The sequence below is a fragment of the Protomyctophum bolini genome (genome assembly GCF_963924005.1).
Source record: "Protomyctophum bolini genome assembly, chromosome: 23".
Taxonomy (NCBI): domain Eukaryota; kingdom Metazoa; phylum Chordata; class Actinopteri; order Myctophiformes; family Myctophidae; genus Protomyctophum; species Protomyctophum bolini.
In genome coordinates, this window is record NC_137884.1 from 1363888 (window position 1) to 1388966 (window position 25079).

Genomic DNA, 25079 nt, shown 5'->3' on the forward strand with positions numbered 1-25079 from the left:
GCATAATCCCCCACGCAGAGACACACGTGTGAGGTTGGAAATGTGATGTCACCAACAACATAAAGGAGGGAAACATAATTTGATGCACTTTATGTTTGAATTGAGTTTATTTAAACTAACACAATAGCTTTGTAACCCATCATCCAATAGAGAAATGTTCAGATTATGTGAACATGTTTCCTACAAACACTCTTTCCTCCCGGTGCTTGAGCCAAGCGACATCACTGATGATATAATGCATAAGATTACAGAGTAGCAAGTAGGGTAACACTTCATCTATTGGGCTATAAGTTGAAAGCGACTAAAGCACTGGACGATGCTCAAACAACAAAGCCGACAGAAACTATGTAAATATTTCTGTTGTGATTGAAGCAGTTTAACCAGCCGAACAGATATTTAGCTGTAGCTACTAGTGTTGATTCTGTGTTGTGTGTTTGGCCGTAACACGTAGCAGAACTGGGTTTCGTACCTCAAAATTCAGAATTACAAACCAAAGCAAAGTAACGTAACGGGTTGATTGGCATCGCAACGTGTTAACTTACTCTCATTAACAAACACTGGACGTGTTGTTGTCTAGAGAACAGACTCCAACTATGAGTTGGTTCAATGCAGCCCAGCTGTCCACTTTTGCCAAGCAAGCTTTGACAACAGCTCAAAAGTCCATTGACAGAGTCCTGGAACTCAAAGAGGACCAATGGAATGACACTGTTGTCATACCCGACGACGATCTGCCAGTGAAGACGCCATTAAGGGTCGGGTGGGAAATGACAGAATGTGACTCTCCCTCTGAAGAGACCGCAGATATCCCTCCTCCTTCATCCGAGGCTATCGCCACTCTTGTCTCGAACGCCGTCATGGATGAGTCAAAGAGTGTTCGTGCCTTTGAAAAGAGTGTCGAAAACACCCAGGCTGTATCAGTGCCTCCTATATCCAGAAGACAGCTGCAAGAGAAGAGCCAGGGGACCGGCATGATCTACGATGATGAAGAAACTCTCAAGCTGGCTCCTGCTGACGTAAGTGGAGAGAACCGGGAGGATGTAGATAGTCAGATGGCTCAATCTGAGTTTGCACCATCCTCATCATGTCCAGACACGGTCCTCGTGCCAGTGTCTCCGGTTTCATCTTCAAGCAATCATCCCAGTGACGACAACAGCGAAATGACCAAGAAGAGCAGGGTACAAACAGAGAATTCTGTGGATTCACAAATGAAACAATTACCACCAACTTCTTCAGAACCACTGGTTACGCAGGATGTCGCCAACGCACCCTATGCACCTCCTACTGTCACCTCTGAAACTACAAGCTCTTCCCTGTCTGACACATCGGCTCCCTCGTTCCTCAACAAGATCCTCCTGGAGTCTAATGGGCCGAAGATAGAGGACCATCAGAATGACATCCCTCCTCCAATCAGCACCCTGGACACGTCTACCACCAGCGACATTGAGTTGGTGGATCACGGAAGCATGCTGAGTGAGAGCTCAACCAGCAAGAGCTCAGCCAGACCCAGACAGGAGCCGTGGGAGGGTACAGGCAGCATTCACTCAATGCAGGGCTCCGTCCAGCTTTCATTAACCCCCACCTGTGACGACCTACCCCCAGAAGACAACCCCCAGCTCACGAAGAGTGGCGGCTCTTTAGAGGCTGTTGAGTGTGTCGACTCATTCAGCGTGCGTTCGCTAGATAGCTGGAGTCCCGGACAGGTCGAATTGGATGCCGAGATCCCCGGGATTTATACACTTGTGTATGTCACAACCGGCCCTGCCCCTGTGGTGTCATCAGCTGTTCAGAAGGTTCAGAATGAGAAGGTAGTGCTGGTGAAGAAAGAGGAAGTAGAGGAGGAGGGGGAGAAGGAGGAGGAGGAGGTGAAATTGGGGCCCACTGAAATAATAAGGGACCAGCCAGTGGACCAGATGGAGATGTGTCAGAGCATCACACCTATTAACATTGAGCAGCCTGAAGAGGTGATGGAGCAGGAGGCAGGGATCAGGGGTGTCACACTGCCAGGTGCTAACCCCAATGCTGAACAGCACCTCATACAGCCGATTACAGAAGAGAAAAGTGAAAGTGTCTCCACGTGTCATATTCTGGAGCTTCAGAAGGCGATTGTTGAACTGTCAAGTCATCTGCAGGAGAAGGAGTCACAGCTGCACACAGCTAACAAAGATAAAACTAGGCTTGAAGAAGCATGTGGAAACCTCAAAGATGAAGTGCTAAGCCTAAAAGAGGAGAGCTCTACAATTAAGTCTCTGAAAGATGAGTTCACACAGCGCCTCATTGAAGCAGAGAGGAAGGCTCAGCTGGCCTGCAAGGAGAGGGAAATTAAGGAAATGAAGGGCATGCAAGAAGAGCAATCTGCGAGACTGAACAATAATAAGATGATCGAGATCATTAGAGACAAGGAGAAGCAGATCAGAGGCCTCATGGAGGAAGGCGAGAAACTGTCCAAGCAACAGCTGCAGCACTCCAACATCATCAAGAAGCTGCGTGTGAAGGAGAAGGAAAATGACGCCAGGATCCTTAAACAGAGCAAGAAAGTCAAGGAACAGGAAGAGGAACTCGGACATCTGCATCAGGTGCTGAATGCGAAGGAAGAGATGGAGAAGCAACACAGAGAGAACATCAAGAAGCTGAAAGGTGAAGTTCAGCGTCAAGAGAAGGAGCTCGGCAGGCTGAAGACTGATTTTGAGGACCTGCAGGAGAACAAGAAGATCCTGCAGTCTGCTCTGGACAGTGCTTATGAGGAGCTGGCAGAGCTCCACAAGACCAAAGCTAGGATGGCCAGTGAAGCCCAGGAGGAGGCTCTGAGCAGAGAGACCCAGGCCAAGGAGGAGCTTAGCATGGCCCTGCAGAAAGCCCAAGAGGATGCCTGTGTACAGCGGGAGGCTCTGGAAAACCAAGTGGCTGACCTGAGACTGGCATTGCAGAGGGCTGAGCACCAGCAGGGCAGAAAAGAGGATTACATGAGAGATGAGATCAGTGAGATCCAACAGAGACTGCAGGAGTCAGAAACCAGGAACCAGGTGTTGACTCAAAATGTTATGTCTGTGACGTGGCCTCTGCTCCGGCAAGTTGAGAACCTGCAAGCCACACTGGGAGTCAAGACAGCGTCTTGGGAAAAGCTGGAGAAGAGCATCTCTGATAGGCTAGTGGATGCCCAGGCACAGTTGGCCGTTGCCATGGATAAGGAGCGTTCCGCAACTGATGAGCTGCTCGCCATCAAAGCCCAGTTGGCGTATCTCGAGACCCAGAATTCCCTGCTGCATCAAGAGAACAGCCGTGTCCTGGGACAGCTGGACACAGAGAAGCGTAAGAGGGAGAGACTGGAGGATGAAAGCAGCAGGCTGCACAATGAGCTGGAAAATCGGCGAGGGGACCACAGTCAAGCTTTAGAAGAGGCGAAGAAAGAGAACCTGCTGCTGATCAGTCAGCTGGAGGTGGAGAGAATGAACGTGGGCCAAGAGAGGAACAGTAAATGCTGCCTTGCACAAGAAGACCTTAAGGAAAGGGAGAGGAAGGCCACAGTACTCTCTGCTGGAGAGCTCCTCACCCCACTGTTCCACTCTAGCTCAATCAGCCAGCCGAATAGTACTGGTCTGGATACCTCTGTGCTATCTCAGGACGGCCCTCTCGAGTACTCCCTAACCACCATGTCCCTATCCATGAGTGGGAACAACTTCTACGAAGGTAGAGGCTCCACCATCATAGAGAACCTCCAGACTCAACTCAAACTGAGATTGGGGAAGATAACACAGCTACAACTGGAGATCTCCGGTCTGGAGAGGAGTCGCGCAGTCATGGCTGAGGAGTTGGTTCGACTCGCCAATCAGAACGAGGAGATGGAGGACAAGTTGAAGGACATCCCTAAGCTGAAGGTCCAAATCAAAGATCTGGAGCAGAGACACAATACCGTACTCCAGATGTATGGAGAGAAGGCAGAGGAGGCTACTGATTTGAGGCTGGACCTGGAAGATGTGAAGAACATGTATAAAACCCATATTGATGAACTGCTCAAGAACCAGAAATAGTTTGCTAAACCAACAAATACAGATTCATTCGGGAAAAAAAGGAGAGATAATTTTTCTTTTCCACCTAAATCAGTGCTTTTCAACCATTTTCATGTCAAGGCCCATTATTTATTCGGGATTTGAGCCACGGATCACAATTTGATGACATTTAGCTTCTAAGAACCAAAACTATGTTTTGTCCACAATTCCATGCTGTATTGATGTTGGTAGGAGAGATAACCTGGAAAACATAAATAAACACAATGTCTTCTACATTACAATACAGTGGTCACTGGAGTCCTTCAAACTTTTATTAGCACACATTTTTCCACCATTTTTGCCTAAACCATATGTATTTTCTTTTAGTCCTGTGGCATCAAATAGCATCACAGACACACACCACAATAACGGCAATACTGACATGACCCTAAGGATTCAGGAAATGTATAATTTGCTCATATTATTTCATTCTTCAGCCTTATTAAACAAGCACTTTTTATGAGAAATAGACAGGGCCATAGGCCTATGAAATAATATTGGCAATGAATGATTAACTGATTAATGTAATTTCACTGATTCAGTCACATTCCTTGAGCCCCAACAGGTTAGACACCAAAACCACCTTTCTAGGTTGAATGGTAATTAAGATATAGCCATTTAAGCTCCTGGCAGCTATTATGGATTTCATCTTGAACATTCTGCCTTTCCAGGAGTTCTATGTTGCTATAGTTATTTTTTGTACGTTATTAAGCATGCCTAATAACTATGTAAATATTATTGAAGCCTCTATAGGTTTTTCATATTATTGTTTAACATCACTCTGGGATGCCATCTTGGATTTGTCAATAAATAATTAATTTACGTTAATTTCACTGACTCAGTCACATTCCTAGGGTTAGACACCAGGTTAGACACCACAAACACAAACACTATTTACCTATAGTATTTGAGATATCCATTATACGCCATCTTGAAAGTGACCCCTTTCTGTATTTTCCTGGATTTTTATATATATTTTTATATTCAGCTATTAGTGTAGATTTTCGTCTTACACAGACATTAAATTCCTATTGACAATGAATGGAGAATTTACGTGTCTGAGCATATAGACCCCACTGAGCATTTTTTGGTCTACGTCTAATATTTGTCTAAAGGGCCGTTGATTAGCGGTTTGTTTAAACGTCTATATATGGACGTTTAAACAACCACTAATCAACGTCTAATCTAAGAATAGACTTCTAAAAAACTCATCACATCTTTCGACGCACGTCTAATAGCCGTCTTTTTCTCAGTGGGACATGTTACGTCATGATGATGTATAAGAGCACTTCACACAGGTGTGATTTTTGGATGTTAAACTGTTGTTCCTGAGAGCCTCTATATAGGATGAGAAATCCTGACTGTTCAAAATTGCGATTAGTGGGGATCGAAAACACATAGGGGAGCGCATAAAACGAATTTAGAAAAGTAGAATTTCATGTTGTATAGGACCTAAGTCAAGTCAAGTTCTGCATGAATAAAAATGAATCTTGATTTCATTCACCTGTTTGATTCCCATTGCTGCACACAACTCCAAACAGCTGATGTTGATTACAGAACTTCTCAGTTTTAAACCTAAATATAATAATACCTAAATATAATAATAAGCTGCCCGTCTGTACCTGACTTGTAAAGTTTTGTAAACAAACAAGAGACAAGGCAGTGAAAGGTCCTGAAAGATATATAACGTCAGTCTTACCCAATACCCAATCTTTCTGTTTTAGGAACACAAGGCTGCTGTACTTTATACCTCATACTAAGCATTCAAAGTATGAGTCCCATTCTGGTTCAGGTGAAACTAGAACCTCCACAGATTAAAAAAGAATTTAAAAGACCAGAGGAGGCTGGTGGGTCAACGTTGACATTACTATAGCAGTGAAAAGTGAAGAAGATGATGAAAACAGAGAGACAGAGCATGTAGCCAGCACCTCAACTCAACTCAACACAACACAACACAACACATGAAAACACAAACTGATATAGAGGACTGTGGAACATCACAACCAACTAGTGATGACCAGCTCCTCTCTTCACATGAGTGTTCTGAATCTGACACTGAAGACTGTGATGATTCAGAGGAGACCAGTGAAGGTCAGTCAACTTTAAACACATGCAGGGAATTCACACAAGACACAACATGTGGAAGAACCAAAGACTGTCTTTGAGCACCAAGCGGTCCCAGGACCTGCAATCATCAAAACAAACTCACTCCATGAGGACTCACACAAGGAAGAAACACTTTAGTTGTACAGTGAGTGTGGCAAATGTTTTAAGGAAGGAAATTCTGACGAGGCACACAAGGATTCATAGTCATACAGGGGAAAAGCCCTTTATTTGTGGTAAAGGAGTAAAAATACATATTGAGGACTCATAGAGGTGAAAACCCCATTATTTGTACAGTTTGTGCATGGTAAAGGATTTAGTAATCTAAAAACACACATGAGGACTCGTACAGGGGAAAGCCCTTAACTTGTAACGTGTGTGTGGTAAAGGCTTCACTCTGCGTAGTAATCTAAAAATCACACCTGTGTGAAGTGAAGGGGGCTCTTATCCTTATACATCATCATACATCATCTCATGAACAACTGAATTTATGTGATTGGTTTGCCGATTTGCTCGTCTACATATGACCTCATTTCTCCTTTCATTGTCAATGGCAAATATTGAGATGTGTGTGGACAAAAGCTGTATATAGGAGGCCCCTCAAAAAGAAAGATGGTATCTATTATCAGTCACCACATGATTTTGATCGTTGACATGATGTGACACTTCAAGATAGCAGTCACGTAAAAATATGACAGTGGCAGGATACATAGTTTACATACATGTAGAGCTAGAGCAGCAGTTCAAAATGAACAAGCAAGCATCAACCTTTTCTTTACATTATAGGCCTTGTGTTAACCCAATCTGCCCCACCTGTTAAACAGAAATGCAGTGCAGTTGCCAGAGACATGGAGCCATTTATGCTGAGCATTAGTCAAAGGTGTATCGAATTTTAACAGTGTGTGTGTGTGTGTGTGTGTGCTCGCGCGCACACACACACACACACACCCACACACATAGCAAATGACAAAAGTAGACTGTCGGTAGTGCTGTTGCCGCACAGCTAGAAGCTCCTGGGTTCCATTCCCGCTGGGGATGCTGTGGGCGCTGGGGCGTATTCTCTCCTCCGCGTCATCAGTGCCCATACCCGAGGCGTGGTTGGCGAAAGGGCCTTTCTGTGTGGTTTGAGTTTGCATGTTCTCCCCGAGGCCTGTAGGGTATAGGTAGCCTCACAAAAAAACATGCAGTAATCCTGGTCTCTAAACTACCTCCCCCTGGCCAGCCGGGGCGCCTGATGGAGGGGAAAGAAACTTGACGTGTTCCTGCCACCGCCTACGTCCGGCCGGGGGAAACTCCCCCCTGTCAGGTGAAAAGAAGCAGTTTGGACTCCTCATGCATAGAAGGAAGCATGAGGTCAGTCCGCTGTCCTGGCGTAACGTTCCGTCTGATAAGCTTCATTATTGATATCAAACCAGATCGCTGATTTTTTTTCCTTTCTTTTTTTTTTTGCTTGGCCTTTCCTTCTTTAGTGATTCAAGACCGGATTGCGCAACCGCGCCGCCGTTCACCTGCTTTTATACAGGCCGACTAAAAAGCTGAATAACTCTACGGAGCTCTCCATGGTTTGGATAAAATGCGCGATGCACGGAGCCTGGTCTTCGCTGATTATCCGGTGATCTATAGATGGGAACATTGGCACTTTTTAGAGCATTGATGGCTTCATTTTAGCTCGCTAGCATTGACTATTTATTTAGCATCTAAGATGGCCGCCCAAACAGGATGTGAATCCAACGTGTGTGTGTGTGTGTGTGTGTGTGTGTGTGTGTGTGTGTGTGACAGGTGCACAATGGAAACAGTGCTTGTTTCACCTGACAAATATGACAATGTCATTCATCATTTTCTAGGTCAGAGTGCCAAAGACGAGAAAGACAAGAGTCTTAAGTAGGCCTATGTCGGCTGGTCTGCAGCCTTGCATCGGGTCAGGCCGCTATACTGCGCTGATCAGAGCATTGGTCATGGTGTTATGGCGCTATGGCGTGTTATGGTGTTTTTGCATTATCCTTTTGATTATGGTGGGTCAGATATACATGTGACATACTGTATGTTTTTGAGGGGCGCTAGCCCCTCCTATGTCCAGCTTTGAGGGTCCGTGTAAACACAGACATTGAAGACAAAAGTGTGTGAACACAAACATTGAAGACAAGTGAGAGACAAGTGAGGGCGCAAATTGTGATTGGCCAGAATGAGATATGATATGTATGTATGATGATGACGTATGATGATAAGACGGAATCCTGTGGATTTGCAAGAGTGGTTGCCTAGCACATAGTCTGCTTGCCTATAGGCAACCACACTAAAATGACACACAGCAAGCTATTAATGGAGACAACACACATATAAACCATCTGACGTAACAATAACCACATCGTGGGTAGGCATACGTCACCGGCCACTTGCTCAAAAGATGAACGTAACAAAATGGCATAGTTGTGGTTAGTTCTTACAGAGGTCCACTTTGTTCTTTAAGAGGAATCAAAAGGAGAACCATAGGAAAGGGAAACAAAAGCAAACCAAAGCTCCCCTATACTGTACGTATAGAGAGCTTCTTCCGCTCACAATGAATGTATTCAATATGATATTTGTGAAACTTTTTCTGATGGTTTGCTGCCTACGGAATATTAAAGGACACTATGCTAATCCTCTCAACAAATACATCCGCCATTACGAGGGCCTGTCATATGACACAGAAGCCCTGCGCCAGCAGTCACTAGTCAACGACAAGACGCTGCAGCTGGGCTTCCGCGCTCACGGAAGGTACTTTAACTTGCTGCTGAAGAGGGACAACACCTCCTTTTCTCCAGAGCTCACCGTAAAGGTATCGGGAGATGACCTGCCCTTGGATATCGGCTATATCGATTTCATTTACACCGGACAAGCACTGGGTGAAAATGGCACCGTTACTCATGGGTCTGTAGTCGACGGCCGCTTCGAGGGCTCCATCCAAACACACCGAGGCACATACTACGTAGAAGCCTCCGAGAGGTACTTCGAAGAGAGGAACGTGACCTTTCACTCTGTCATCTATCATGAGGATGACATCAGCGGTCCAGAGAGTGGCCACGCTGACCACTCGGTGTTTGAGAGGATGCAGAAGCACCAGGCATCAGTTGTGGACCGCCCAGTTAGAAAGCCGCTGATGTCCAAGGCTCATGGTCGAGGGATGAGGACGACCTGCGAGCTCTTGATCCAGACTGACCACTACTTCACCGAATACTACGGTGCGACTCAGAGGGTCATCGAAGTGATCAACAGCTTCGTGAAGGACATCAACTCCATTTATCAGTCGACAGATTTCAATGGCATCCGTCAGATCAACTTTGTGGTGAAAAGGATTATCATCAACACTACCAAGGCTGCGAATGACATGAGCAATCCTTTCCGCTTTCCCAACATCGGCGTGGAGAACTATTTAAACCTCTTCTCACAAGAGAACCATGACGATTACTGTCTGGCCTATGTATTCACCAACAGAGACTTTAACCGGGGTGTGCTCGGCTTGGCTTGGGTAGCACAGCCCGTCGGCGCAGGGGGCGTCTGTGCGAAGAATAGCGTGTTCAGTGGTAATATAAAGCGGTCTCTGAACACGGGCCTCGTCACTGTGAAGAACTATGGTCATCATGTCCCTCTGAAGATTTCGCAAGTCACCTTTGCACATGAGGTAGGACATAACTTTGGCTCTCCTCACGATGAGACGCCTGCATGCACCCCAGGAGCAACACGGGGTAACTACATCATGTTTCCCCAAGCCACAGCAGGGGAATTGCCCAACAACAGGAAGTTCTCACCATGCAGCATTGACAAAATTAGTACGATCCTGAAGGAGAGGATGAAGGTATGCTTTGTTGAATCCGACCAGCCCATCTGTGGAAATAGGATAGTGGAGAAAGGTGAAGCATGTGACTGTGGCTTCCGTGATCAGTGCGAAGAAGAGTGCTGCCATAGCGCTGATGAGAATGAAGAACAAAGGTGCCAACTGAAAGAAGGCAAAGAATGCAGTCCCAGTCAGGGTCCTTGCTGTGACCCAGTACAATGCAATCTAATGGCCCACAATAAAACGTGTAGACTCGCATCAGAGTGTGCCCATGAAGGCCTGTGTAGTGGTAGAGATGTCCAGTGTCCTCAGTCACCGTTCAAGGAAGACTTCAACACCACCTGCGATGCAAACATAAAAGTCTGCATCAATGGGGTTTGCACAGGTTCCATCTGTCAGAAATATGGCCTGGAGTTGTGCACCTGTTCGAGCCCAGAAGGCACGGATGAGAAAGCCATGCAGTGCCACGTCTGCTGCATGGAAGCAGCGAAGCCCGACACCTGTAGCAGCACAGGTTCTGAGAAATGGGCCCATTTCTTTAGGAAGAAGCACATAGCTCTTCAGCCCGGATCACCCTGCAACGACTTAAAGGGATTTTGTGACGTTCTCTTGAAGTGTCGTCCGGTGGACGCGGACGGGCCTCTCTCAAGGCTATTGAAGAACCTTTTTGATCTGGAGCTGTATAAGACCATTGGTGAGTGGATTGTGACGTACTGGTGGGTAGTGCTGTTTATTGGCATCGTTTACATTCTATTGATGTCTGCCTTCATTAGGATCTGCAGCCTCCACACGCCCAGCAGCAACCCCAAGCTGCCTCCGCCTCTGCCACTGCCAGGTGCGTTGAGGAGAGGTCAGCCACAAACCCAGGGCTAGACGCTGGTCCTCTCTTTGCCTTGATTTGTCCTAATGCCAACAATGAGCATGGCTCGCCTAGCCAGGCCAAGCCGAGCTGTCTATAAGAGTCTGTGTGCGTACAGTACATGTGTGTCAGTTTGTCTGGAGCTAATCTCGCAAACCACAGGACTGATTAGTGCTAGATTTCTTGTGCCAATGGGCCACAGAAGGATCTCAAGCTTTTTTTTTTTCTCACTTTCACATATACGTTTTATATTTTTGAGGAGCCCCTCCTATGCCCAGCTTTTTGTATGGGCACGAGGGTGATTTTTAATTAGTAGGCCCAAGGAAAAACTTTCACCAAATGTGCTACTGTACTGAGTTTAGTCTATGTGTTTAGTCTAGGTGTTCGTCATGTTTGATCTGGCGAGTGTTGTCTTTTACTGGCTATAGGTGGACACAAAGTGACCCGGTTGACCACACAGCACATGCAGTCTTTCTCCAAAAACAATCTCTGGTGCTCTTCCTCGCTCAAAGTGGTCCGTCCAACCTTCACCGGTTATAATTGAGAAGAGAGAGATATATCAACCCATATTCATTATTGATCATGTTTATTGTAATGATCAATCAATTGATTGTGCTCCGGTTTGGATCATTGTAACTAACGTACTATAAGTTCTTATTTATCGGTCTCACAATGAAAACTAACTTTTTTTTCCTTTTTTTTAAAACTTTTTATATGTTTTATATTAATGCTATTACTGTATGCCAATTATTTGGTAAAACACTATGTTAACATTAACCTCTGAACCCTGTTCATAGCAATGTAACCAAATGGACCCGTATAAGGAGACCCATGCTTTGCCAATGGATTCTGCAACATGTCTGTGAAACGCCACTATAGATAAGTGCTTCTCAAACCTTTTCGTGTCAAGGACCCTCAAATTCATATAGAATTTGCTTTGTACCAGGGGGCCCCCAGACGAAGATTTGTTCAAAAAGGTTTCCAATACTTTCAAAACTTGTTTGAACAATGTTCAAAAATAGTAGATGTGCAAGCTTGCAGGTCAATTTCATTTCATTTTTCGAATATCCCCCTGGACAACACTTTGAGAACCACTTGATTAGCCATTGTCATAATGGTGACTCACTGTAGGAAATTATTTGAATTGAATATTGTGTGGCTTGTGACGCTAGGGTCCATTATTTGGAACAAAGGTGTCCTATCCTTCTGGTTCAAATATTTAGTTTAGACCCAGTCCTTGGTCTAAAGAATGGTTCAGAAGCGGTGTTCATGTGCACTACCTGGAGCGGAGAGAACAGATGGTTGAGGTGACTGTCCCCCCCTCCCAGTGTTGCTGGTCTAAGACAGGAACAAACTGCAGGTTGAAAAGGCCCTCAGCTCTGAACTTGGTAGAATCTGCACCTGGCTCGCTGATAACAAACTATCATTACACATGGGAAAGACTGAATCCATTCTCTTTGGATCAAATGGTAATCTCAGCAAGGCAGACGGCGGGTGACAATATTATCACACGAAAATACGAAATTACCTACTATTATCATACGAAAAGATCAAATTACCTACCTAGGTTCCATCCTGGAGGCAAATCTTTCCTGAGATAAAATGGCCACCAATTTAATTTAAAAAAAAAGTCAACCAAAGAACAAGATTCCTGTACAGGACCTCCTCAATGGTCAACAAAAACACCTTGAAGACCCTAACAGGAGCCCTCGTACAATGAAGGGCTTAGGGTTGACGACGGAGTACAGCATCTGGCAATGGGCCTGGTCTACAAGATTCACTACACCACCAAAGATACCCATGTACCTAAATACTTACTTAACCTTTTCTCTGCTATCTACGATTATAATCATACCCCCTAGGCTAGGGTACCCCCGTATACTCCATATATGAAAGCGGCGACCGTCAATTTACCTTTTAGTATTGCTCCGGTTGCTATGGAGAGCCTCCGTTCTCGCCAGCTATATGGGATTTTTAAATCCATTGAGCCTCCATTATAACAGGATTTTCAAGCCTTGTATCTCTATGAAGCTTCGAGCGCTGTCCATGGTGAGCTGTCGCACATCCCGACGATCGTAAATAATTTGTATCTCGCATCGCGTCTGGACATGTAAATGTTTCTGACGAGATCTAAGGTGTATGAGCTTACGGCTAACGACCAATGTCCTCACAACAACAGACCCCACGTCACTGATAACATGGAAATGAAACAAGGATCGTAGAGTGAGAGCGGACGGGTGGCACAGGTTAGGCGTGCTTATGCTACCACCTAGCGGGCAATAATGGAGTTAATGTCAACAAAGTCCACACTCACGACAACATCAGAGGCAGCTCAATAAACCACGTGCAGCCCCTATTCGGCTCAAACAAGGGATTAAATTAATTTCGCCCCTATATGCCACTAAAATGTAGAACGCTCTACCAACAGCCATTTAGAAATGTGAATCCCTTGAGTCCTTCAAAACCTCTCTCAAAGAGAGAGGGATGGCTTCAATTCGAAACTGGCCCTTGATTAATGTTCTGATGAATTGAAAATGGAGGACCCTGATGTAAACAAGTCTGTGTGATCTTCTACATTCTGTGAAATAACATTTTCAATCAATCAATCACATTAGAAAGAATAGACAGATACGGGAACGGAAAGCTGATTGCAAATGCTGTACGTCAGCTATTTTTGCCAAAATGTTCTTCCCAGAATAGGGATGCTATAAGATTCATGTGGTTATAGTTCTGAAAGGTAAAAACAACATTAGCAATTTGAGAGAAGAAATAAATGCAGGGAGTTACAGCCTTGGCTCCCCTTTGGCACTGATCGGATCAGATCGGATCAGATTAGCGCCGGACAGACTCACAGCCTCACAGACAGACACACACACACACACACAGACCATCTTCTATAGACCAGGGTCTGGGGTTCCAAAACGTTTTCTGCTGCGATCCAAAAGAAGAGCAAAATTGTTGTAACCCCCGGGACGCGAACGCAAACAATTTACAATTTTACAATTTAGGCATTTAGCAGACGCTCTTAATCCAGAGCGACTTACATTAAGCAAGAACAAAAAAGCATGGGAATACATCACATAAAAACATTTATCATGAAACATGCGTAAGCTAAGAAAGTAACAGTGGAATATCTATGATGAAACTATACATATAAGCTATACATCTACATAACATGCTATAAGTCTGTATCAAATGCTATCTAAGTCTACAGAATTGCTATCTAAGGGGGTGGGGTAAGTGCTATGGGCCATGATGGAGTCTGAAAAGGTGGGTTTTCAGACTACGGCGGAAGATTGGGAGTGATGCTGCAGTTCTGACTGCAATGGGAAGTGCATTCCACAGTTTTGGAGCCAGAAGGGAGAAGAGTTTGGGACGTGTGGAGCGTACATAATATGTACGCTCCACACGTCCCAAACTCTTTTTAAGTAGTGCTTAAGCTATTAATTCACTATAGTATAGTGAATTAATAGCTTAAGCACTACTTAAAAATCACACCCGTGTGAAGAGAGGGGCAACTGTGATTGGTTAGCCGATTTGCTCGTCTACATATGGCGTAAAATTTCCCTTCATTGTCAATGGCATTTATTGTTTGTTTTGCCACAAATATATACATCATATTTGAGGCACATAATATGACCTAATTCATCCTTTCATTGTCAATGGCAAATATGAGACGTGTGGGGACAAAAGCTGCGAAAAATAACTGCTGTGAGGTTGTAGATCTGCTATTTTTGCAGAATGTTCACCTGACACAACCAGAAAAGGGACACTAGGGCTATATGATATGAAATATCGGACAGATCCGTCTTAAGAGATACTGTGTAACGATTTGCGGGATTTTTTGACAAAATATGGACAAAAGTTGGCCTCCTGGTGGCACTATAACAGGCCGTTCTGGAAAATTATGGGGCAGAGGTTCATCGTTGGCATCTAGGGAGTGTGTGTGCAAAGTGGTGCTGGAGATTAGCTGGTAACAGACGGACGGAAACGCGGAGGGACGGACGGACCCGCGGACAGTCACACGGACGAACTCCCCATGCCATCAGCCTGGTGGAGACAATAATCACAGAAATAGCTGCGTTGCACAGCAAAGTTAAAAAGCTAGAGTCTGTGACAGTTTTCTGCTGTTACAATTCCCAGCATGCGAACATGACTCGCATTAATTACTTCAGATATTAGTGGCTTAATGGAGTATTAAAATGTTATTGTCTTTTTTTATGTCCAATGTATTTCTATTTAGTTCATAAAAAAATGTGAGGTATATTCACTTAATTCAAATATCACTACTTTTTTGTTTTGTGTGCTGACCATATAAGGAGTTCCTCCCTGTCCCCAGTTAACCCCTGGGGTCAAAAAACCTTAGGTTTCGTTTTTGGCTAGGTGGCCCAGCCTTCATCCAACCAGGATAGAGAGGGGCCTTCCGCCAATCACGATTGAGCTGGGGCGGGCTTTGGTAAAAGCATTTGCAACTAGAACCGCACTCTCAGCAAATCTCAGCTTCTCTGTGAAAGAACGTTTGAAATATTGAATTAGGTTTAGCTATTTGCTACGTACCTACCATCAGTGTCGGGTGGAATAAAGGAAATGCCTCTATGTATAAGTATATGTAATTTGTAAGTTGATTAGCGGTATACTGTGGTTACTTTGCGTATGCCCCGTTTGATGCGTATATATCGTAGCAGCATATGACATATATGGTACAACTAGCTCTCAATGATGACGTAATAAAGATGTGGATTAAAGGACCCAATGCCAGAGTGTAATTGGTTTTCGATGGTGACGTAATGACGATATGTTTTAGTGTCGGGGAGGATTAAAGGTAATGCCCCTATGTATACATGTATGTAATCTGACACCACTGCCATATATCAAGCACAAGTAGTCCATTATGTCATACGCTGGCACGGCGCATATACGCGTCAAACGGGGACATATGCATCGAAGCACTGGACGAAAACTATTACGCGCTCTTGTTTGCGCAAGTAATTACATGAAACAGTTTATTTTCAGGATTCTATTTCAAAAATAGCAAAACATAATTTGGTCCTCCCCTACCGTCAAAGTTGCCCACCCTGGTGTATAGAGCCTGCGGGCAGTGAGGCTGTGAGATACTGTGTGACAGGCGAGCTGCAGCCGGCCTCGCTCTGGGTCAGAGGTCCAGAAGTCAGCAGTGATACTCACATGTTTTACTGAAGTAAAAGTATCAATACCCTATTGTAGAAATACAGTATTCAAAATGTACTTAGGGTATAGGGTTAGGGTTAGGTAAACCCTACATACACACATACACACATACACACGTACGCACACACACACACACACACACACACACACACAACAGAAATTACCACACAACTACACAAAACAAGATATATTTTCCGTACACTACATTTTGGGGTTAAATATTCAACCATATTTTAACCAATATTTTCCCCCTTTTTATCACCCGGTATGTTATGTTTCATTTGCTTTCAATAGAGCACCAAAGTCTGACGTCAATATCAGTAGAGGGCGCAAGTCCCATGCTGGGTTCATGTACTATTTATTTGCATTGTAATCCCCTAGGGGGATTTTTAGACTGTGTTTGAATCATCCCAGCCGTTGGATAGGGATATGAAGATTAGCGAAGATCAAACGCTAATGTCACTGCTGCTGAATTACATTTTCGCTATAGAAACAGACAGTATCAAATGAGTGACTGACGGTCGTATAAACGACACAAAGCCACCTCCCCGACATTTTGGCAATTTGGGGTTTTTTTGGACCACAATTCCATATGAGATGATTTTACAGTAAGACTTCTGTGAACCAGGGGATGAGCGAGTGACATCATGAGGACTTCATTGCTCTACTATACTCATATACCAGGACCTGAGATACAATTATATACACATATATGGCAGTATACGTGTCACAAAAGGTTTATCTTATCTTGTTATTCCATCTGCCCACCGACAGAGCCAAGACAGTAGAGATGCCAGTGTGTGTGTGTGTGTGTGTGTGTGTGTGTGTGTGTGTGTGTGTGTGTGTGTGTGTGTGATGAGTTTATCACAATGAGTCATACCGCAGCATGATCTCTGCTCAACCACACACAGCACTGCGTGACCCCGGTGCCCCTTGGGGGGGGGGGGGGGGGTGGGGCCGGTTACACAGCGCCCAAATGCAGTGCCGTCCACCTGAAATGACCGATGATGCGAGCATGGCCGTGACACATGTTTTAAAAGAGCAGATTAATTCAGTCGCAAGCATGCCCGCAGTATAACTGGACAATCAGCTGATTTAACTGCTGAAATATAATAATGTTTTATTATTATTATTATTATTATTTTATATAGCATTTTTTATAAGTAGGCTTACGTTATAGTATAGCAAAAAAAAAGTTTGATCTCATACTTTAATGGTCATAATAGAGTTAATAGACATAATACACATATAGACTGGAGAAACCAATCAAAAGCACTGGACCAGGTCAGAAGTGTTTAATGGAATCACCATGTTTGTGTTTACAGTACATCTGAAGCAGGCAAGTAAAGCAAGTAAAATTTTAAAGCATTAAAATATCGTTAAAGGCATATTCAGTGATTTCACTCAAAAAACCTTATAGGTTTCATTTTTGGCTGGGACCCAAAGCCTTTCGTCCAATCAGGATAGAGAGTCAAAAACGAAACCTACGTTTTTTTGGCCCCCAGGGGTTAACTGGGGACAGGGAGGAACTCCTTATATGGTCAGCACACTCTATAGTAGAGAGGATTATCACAACAAAACAAAAAAAGAAGTGATATTTGAATTAAGTGAAATCACTGAATATACCTTTAAATAGTGAAAACTCTGGACACAATGAAATCAATCATATATTGAGGCTGATTATGCTTTCAATGACTTGAATGATGATGAATTGTTCTGCTGCTATACATACAGTTAATTGGATTCTTTTGTTTGCACAATTCAACCTGTAGTTGGACTGTACAGTCCTGTATTTCAAATGCTATGAAAGCATAAAAGTATTGGCATCAAAATGTGCTTCATGTACCAAAGTAAAAGAATAGCCTATACGGTACTTTGTCAAAAACCTTTTTTCAAAAGGTGGACGGCTTAATGTTTTGTAATAGTTAGGGCTGTCTCGATTCGATCACATGATCGGAAATCGTCATTTTCAAATGATCGGAATCGGATCGGGAGCAATCCCTATAGTATCAATATTATATCTAGATATTAGACTGGATGTCGTCTATGATTTGGGATACTACTATTGTGATATGGCTGAGTGTATAAATAAATAAATATTTAATCTTCTTTAATATTACATCGTAATAGGAGATTCTAGTAATAATATAAAAGAAAGTCTACAAAGTAACTAGTTAACGTATACAAAGTATCTAGTAAAGTGTTACTAACTTTATATTCAAATAATTGTATTAGAGTAAAGAGTACAATATTTTCCTCTGAGATGTAGTGGAGTAGAAATATTAAGCACTGAAAAATGGGCTATCAAGTCAAACAAAAGTACTGTGAAATTGTACTAGTACAATACGTGAATAAATATAATTAGTTGCTTTACCCTACTGCGCCCTTGTAAAGGAAATGTCTATCTCAACAGGACTACAGCTATTAAATAAAGGTTAAATAAATACATATGAATGTTATTGGGAGGCTGCAGCATCTCTGATAGGTTGAAATCTAACCTATTATAGGTTAAAGGAGAATTCCATGCTAGAAGGCTTTCTTACATTTCTTACCTTTCTTTGTAGTCGTTACGTCCCCACCAAAGAGGTCCAGGTGTTTTTTTGTGCAAAAACTCCTTATTGGCTATTTCCCCTACCATAAGCCCTCAATGAATTGCATTGAATTGAATGGGAATTGAATGGGGCTATGGGGTGTTGTGCTAATTCGCCTATTTCCATCGAAATAAGTAGTAAAGTGTGCCGCTTGGGTTATTATTTACATTATGGAGAGAGGATATATACAAAACAATTATAATTTTGAGCGATGAATGGAAATAAGCGAATTAGCACAACACCCCATAGCCCCATTCAATTCCCATTCAATTCAATGCAATTCATTTAGGGCTTATGGTAGGGGAAATAGCCAATAAGGAGCTTTTGCACAAAATAACACCTGGACCTCTTTGATGGGGACGTAACAACTACAAAGAAAGGTAAGAAAGCCTTCTAGCAGGATATCAGACACACACACACACACACACACACACACATCGTACACACCACACATTTAAACAATCTGCGTCATCACACCAGTGGTGGACAAAGCCCCCAGCAAGCCAAATGACGTCATGATGACGCTCATTAACGTGTCACATTGCGACAAGTTGCAATGTGCGCTAGTTTCACTATATTAGAAATATAAAATGTACGTAATGTGCATAATGTACTTTTTTCTCCGTCCTAGAAATGTACCGGAGCCAAAAGTACAATAATATTTGTCTTTGAAAGTCATAATTGAGTGAAAGTGATAGCACATAATACACTTTACTGTATAGATAAGTACAGCCATACTCAAGTAAATGGACTTAGTTACTAGAACTATACCATTTTGCGTCATGCAAGAGCCACGTGAGCCGTGAGCCATGCTCACTGATCCGTCCTCCTGTGACTCAGGTGGATGCCGTCATAGGGCAGGAGCTCTGCTGCATAATACTGTAAGTAGTGCTGCACGATTCCTGCTAAATGTGAATCTCGATCCCCCCCCCCCCCCCCTCCACAAGAATTGAGATCACGATTCTCAAAGAAAATTCCTCCATGAAAATATTTATTGTCGTTAGTCTTTAGTTGCTTACACCTGGAGCCAACTACTGTGGCTTTATACAGACAACATGAAAGTGCTTATATGACCTCTCTTAAAGCCTCTCTCTTTATAGCCAAATGACAGTGAAGTGACCATTTTTCAAGACCTTTTTAATACCTCGCAGGCCCTTTCCATCAGGCTACTTTTGTTCACCGCCTGTCTGTCTGTCTGTCTGTCTGTCTGTCCATGTACAGCTAATCTCCAGCACCATTGGTCAGATGACAGTGAAACTGTGCATGCACACTCCCTGGAGGCCAGAGCAGAACCTCTGCCCCCAATTGTTTCACATCGGCCTGTTATAGTGCCACCAGGAGGCCAACCCTTTTTTTTCTTCTTTTGTCCAAACATCATGCCAATCTCATAATCATGTGATCAAGACGGGATCTGTTATATTCCATCCTGATTGGCTAAGATTGGCATCTAAAGTGTGCCTCGTTTTGAACGAAATGCCTCAAATCATGAACAGTGTCCGATTGCTACACTGGCCTGTTATAGGGCCACCAGGATGCAATGTGTTTTTGCTAAATACATTTTTTCTATACTCTTACCGATCTTCTCCAAACATTAACGCAAATCGGTACACATTATGTCTATAGTCATGGCATCAAAGACGGACCATCAAATCAACCTTTTATTCATATAGCACATATTAACACAACCAGAGTTGACCAAAGTGCTTCACAAACAAAAGATTCAAAGTAAAGCAAATGACATCACGCAGAGCAAAGCAAACATAGCATAAGAACCAATGGACAGTATAGGAATGCATAAAGAAGTTAAAATCCGATAACATTAAAAGCCAGAGAAGAAAGTTGCGTTTTAAGTATAGGGACTTAAAAATGTCAATGGATTGAGCAGCTGTAATATCGGGGGGGGTTGTTCCATAGCTCAGGGGCTTGCCACCGCAAAAGCACGTCAACTCTTGTTCTGAGGGTTCGGGTGGTTGGCCCGGTCAGCAGTGACCGGTCAGCAGACCTCAGAGCTCTGGAGGGGTTGTTGTGACACTGTATGAGTTCGGCCATGGGGGGCCAGGCCGTTGAGAGATTTAAAAGCAAATATAGAAGGATCTTACATTTTCTTATTTTAATTAATTAATAAAATGTATCATGAAAGGATATAACATTCCATAACATAATTACGTGTCAGTTTACTCTTCAGGATAAAAATAAATAAAAGAAAATAAGAATAAAACGAAACGGCAAAAAGCAGCGGATCAGTGTGATCCAGTAAGGCAGTGGTTTTCAACCGTTTTCATGTCAAGGCTCATTATTTATTTGGCATTTGAGCCACGGCATTTGGACCACCAAACATTGATCAAAATGACCACATTCTGCTTTTACATTATTGAGCCGTTACTCTTGTACATTAACCCATTCTGAACGGGAACCCATTTTGGTGTTAGCATCATGTTATGCTTTAGCTATTGAAAAACAGCAGATCTACAAGCTCATAGCGCGCCACCGAGTGGCGCGCTACAAGCTTGTAGGTCTGCTATTTTTGAAAAATCGAAGAACGACTGACATTTTTTTTAATCTGATCTCAGGTCAGAATGGGTTAATCAGACCAGTGTGTGTCCAGTGGAAACCTCGTATGAATCTGATCTCAGGTCAGAATGGGTTAAGTAATGCAGATGTGTAGCAATAATTGAGAGCGTGCACAAGATGAGAAAACACACTTGAAAGAAAAGTCTGGTCTGATGGGAAATGTATTCCAGAATTAAGATGTGTATACAAATGATGAAGACACAACCGCTCTGAAGGAATTGGGACAACATGATATAAATGCACAATGCAACGAGTATACTGTATATAAAGTCCACAAAATCAGCAAAGAAGGTGGACCCCTAACATGACATATATGTTCAAAGATACTGGCAACAACTGGGAAATGAAGCCATTGAAGTTCTGGCTGAAACCAGTAGCTTGACTGGCCCATTGATAGATGTAGCAAAAGTCGCGAGTCTCGCGACCCTGATAAGGTAAAACCCTGAGAAACAAGGAAGTTGCTGAGCAGAATTATTTACACTCAGCATCTGTGCCCCGTACCTCTCAAAGGGCCTCTTGACCTTGTCTCCTTGATCAGGGCGCACTCCCTATAGAGACCTGTCAGTTATTAGCGTTGGAATTTGAGAACATGTTAAAATTTTAAAAATAAAGGGAATTCATTGTATGTGAACATATGAGAATATATATATTCTCCAATCAGTCCATTTGGTTTCATTTCACGCTCTCAAGAGTTAAAGATCTATAAGGGTCCATTTGGTTACCAACTCTCCGTCATTTAGCTGGGGACCACGTGGAAATCCCTCAAGGACCACTGGTTAAAAAGCATTTCAGTATAGAGCGCCGCAGTCCCGCCCCCTTTCAGAAAAGCGAGTGGCCCAGGAAGTGGAAGCCCCATGCATTCTGCCATCGGCATTTTTAATATAATTTATTTAAAGACGGTTACGCCGCGGACAAAGCCAATTCGGATCGTGACGAATCATGACAATGAACACAATATTTTGGGCCGATCAAATAATTTATAAGACGAAAAATAAAACAAATAGTGTTGTCTCCTGACTTTCTTTTCTTCTTTCTAATGATTTGATCGTCCCAAAATATTGTGTTCATTGTCATGATTCGTCACGATCCGAATTGGCTTTGTCCGCGGCGTAACCGTCTTTAAATAAATTATATTAAAAGTGCCGATGGCAGAATGCATGGGGCTTTCACTTCCTGGGCCACTCGCTTTTCTGAAAGGGGGCAGGGACTGCGGCGCTCTATAAAGGCATTCATTTACGGAAAAACACAAATGGAAGTTTCTGCCCGATAACAGGGATATAACAAACACAATATAAGATGAGAGACTGCGTGCAACAGACTATTGATATTGCACTATATGTACATAAATAGAGTCGTTGTGAAGCGATGCATATGTGACTCATGTGTTATGGTCCAAAGATAGTATGACATGCAGGAGATGCGTTCGGCCTGGATGTATTTTCAGATGAATCACAACGTCACAAGGACGTCCCACATTAACCCATTAAAGACCCGAGGCCGGTTCTAAAAATAAAATAAAAAAACGACTTCCAAACTGATACTCGTACTGTCAAAGTCGTACGATACACGTTACCGCAGTGAAATTTGCTCTCCGCATTTGACCCATCTCTTGGAGCGGTGAGCCTCAGCGTGCATAGTTGATTTGACCCTCAATCCAACCCATTGATGCTGACTGCCAAGCAGGGAGGCATAGAGCACCGAAGTCTGACATCCCTTTCAGTAGAGGGTGCCAGTACACAGGTTAATGTATTTTTTTATTTGCATTGATTTTATTTGCGTTGATTTTAATGCAAAGATAATTGCATTAAAATCACCATGATTTTAGGCCGCTTCATATAAGAACTGTGTTTGAAAGATAAACCGATCATCCCAGCCTTTCTGTCAGGGGGGGTGGCTGTGCGTCGTTAATGATGTCCATTCATATTTGATACAGCCAGTTTCTGGAGAAAATTGAATTACTTTGGCCGCAAAAGCCTTGAAACTACATATGAAAGCAATGTCGCTGCTAATATACGTCACGCCCAGCTGTCGACACATGGCGTTCCTGAGATTCCTCGTTGACGTAAACTCAGCTGGCGGTGACTCGACTCGTACTAACCACGAAACATTAAATATCAATACAAAATAATTTAAAAAAAACGTAATTAACATTTTCTGTTGTGCGACAGGCTAGCTGCAACCACCGCCTACCCGGAAATGTAGTCTCTGGGTTGTTTGACTCGTTTCTTATTGTGTTACTCTTTGGGTATATTTGTACATTTCCACCATCAGTCGATGCTTCATATCCATATGAGTGAAAAGGCCGGGATGATCGGTATATTTTTCAAACACCGTTCTTATATGAAGAGATCTAAAAATCCCCCTATGGCGATTTCAATGCAAATAAAAAGTACACGAACCTGTGGACTGGCGCCCTCTACTGACAGTGACGTCAGGACTTGCTTTATTGGGTCCGATTTTTATAGTCTTTGGTATGACCCGGCCGGGGATCGAACCCCCGACCTCCCAGTTTCAGTGCGGACACTGACCACAAGGTTAGAGTCTGGTCGCCGCACATGCACGCTGTACATAGCAACAACAACCCAAAAATGGGTTACCGTCTTCAAAGGTTAAAAACCCAAAAAGGGGTTCATAAGTGGAGAACCGGGATGACTGGAAGCGACGATGGTGGGCTCGTCTGAGGACGACCAACAGAAAATCCCTTTGAAAAGAAAGTCTGGGCACTGTGATGTTGTAAAGTTATTAAAGGAAGAGTGAAAGAAGTCAGTGAGGTGGTAAGTCTGTTACATCCTACACTGGGCATCTGTAACTCAGTGAGGTGGTAAGTCTGTTACATCCTAAACTGGGCATCTGTAACTCAGTGAGGTGGTAAGTCTGTTACATCCTACACTGGGCATCTGTAACTCAGTGAGGTGGTAAGACTGTTACATCCTACACTGGGCATCTGTAACTCAGTGAGGTGGTAAGTCTGTTACATCCTACACTGGGCATCTGTAACTCAGTGAGGTGGTAAGACTGTTACATCCTACACTGGGCATCTGTAACTCAGTGAGGTGGTAAGTCTGTTACATCCTACACTGGGCATCTGTAACTCAGTGAGGTGGTAAGTCTGTTACATCCTAAACTGGGCATCTGTAACTCAGTGAGGTGGTAAGTCTGTTACATCCTACACTGGGCATCTGTAACTCAGTGAGGTGGTAAGACTGTTACATCCTACACTGGGCATCTGTAACTCAGTGAGGTGGTAAGTCTGTTACATCCTACACTGGGCATCTGTAACTCAGTGAGGTGGTAAGTCTGTTACATCCTACACTGGGCATCTGTAACTCAGTGAGGTGGTAAGTCTGTTACATCCTACACTGGGCATCTGTAACTCAGTGAGGTGGTAAGTCTGTTACATCCTACACTGGGCATCTGTAACTCAGTGAGGTGGTAAGTCTGTTACATCCTACACTGGGCATCTGTAACTCAGTGAGGTGGTAAGTCTGTTACATCCTACACTGGGCATCTGTAACTCAGTGAGGTGGTAAGTCTGTTACATCCTACACTGGGCATCTGTAACTCAGTGAGGTGGTAAGTCTGTTACATCCTACACTGGGCATCTGTAACCCATGTGCAGATAGAAAGACAGCAAGCAAGCAATCAATCAATGTAACAATGGATCTGAGAATTAAATAAATCATTAAAAGAATCTGCGGGTAAGTTATAGGCCTAATCCATATGTATATCTGGAGTTTATTGATTTCAAATATCGTGAATCTCCAATGTAAGGAACCATGGAGCAGTGTGAGCTTTCCGGCTAGAATTAGTAGCCATTCTTACGTCCTTCTAAAAGTGCACATTTTACCAAATTATTTTTTGCACACGGTACAAGATTACACGCACAACTACTGTGAAATGGATCATAATTGTTG

At 43.4% G+C, this 25079-nt stretch overlaps 3 protein-coding genes across 3 annotated transcripts in view; 2 read left to right on the plus strand and 1 right to left on the minus strand.

Moving 5' to 3' along the window:
* Positions 1-25079, minus strand: part of irak3 (interleukin-1 receptor-associated kinase 3) — a 297236-nt gene that overhangs the window by 120056 nt on the left and 152101 nt on the right. The window lies entirely within an intron of this gene.
* LOC308310596 (TATA element modulatory factor-like) lies at positions 594-4025 on the plus strand (the record flags this gene model as incomplete). Its single annotated transcript, XM_080756981.1, has 1 exon — positions 594-4025. One exon carries the CDS (start codon positions 594-596, stop codon positions 4023-4025), a length of 3432 nt encoding a protein of 1143 aa, XP_080613107.1.
* Positions 8719-10830, plus strand: LOC308310597 (disintegrin and metalloproteinase domain-containing protein 10-like; the record flags this gene model as incomplete). Its single annotated transcript, XM_080756982.1, has 1 exon — positions 8719-10830. The coding sequence occupies one exon, from the start codon at positions 8719-8721 to the stop codon at positions 10828-10830; it is 2112 nt and encodes a 703-aa protein (XP_080613108.1).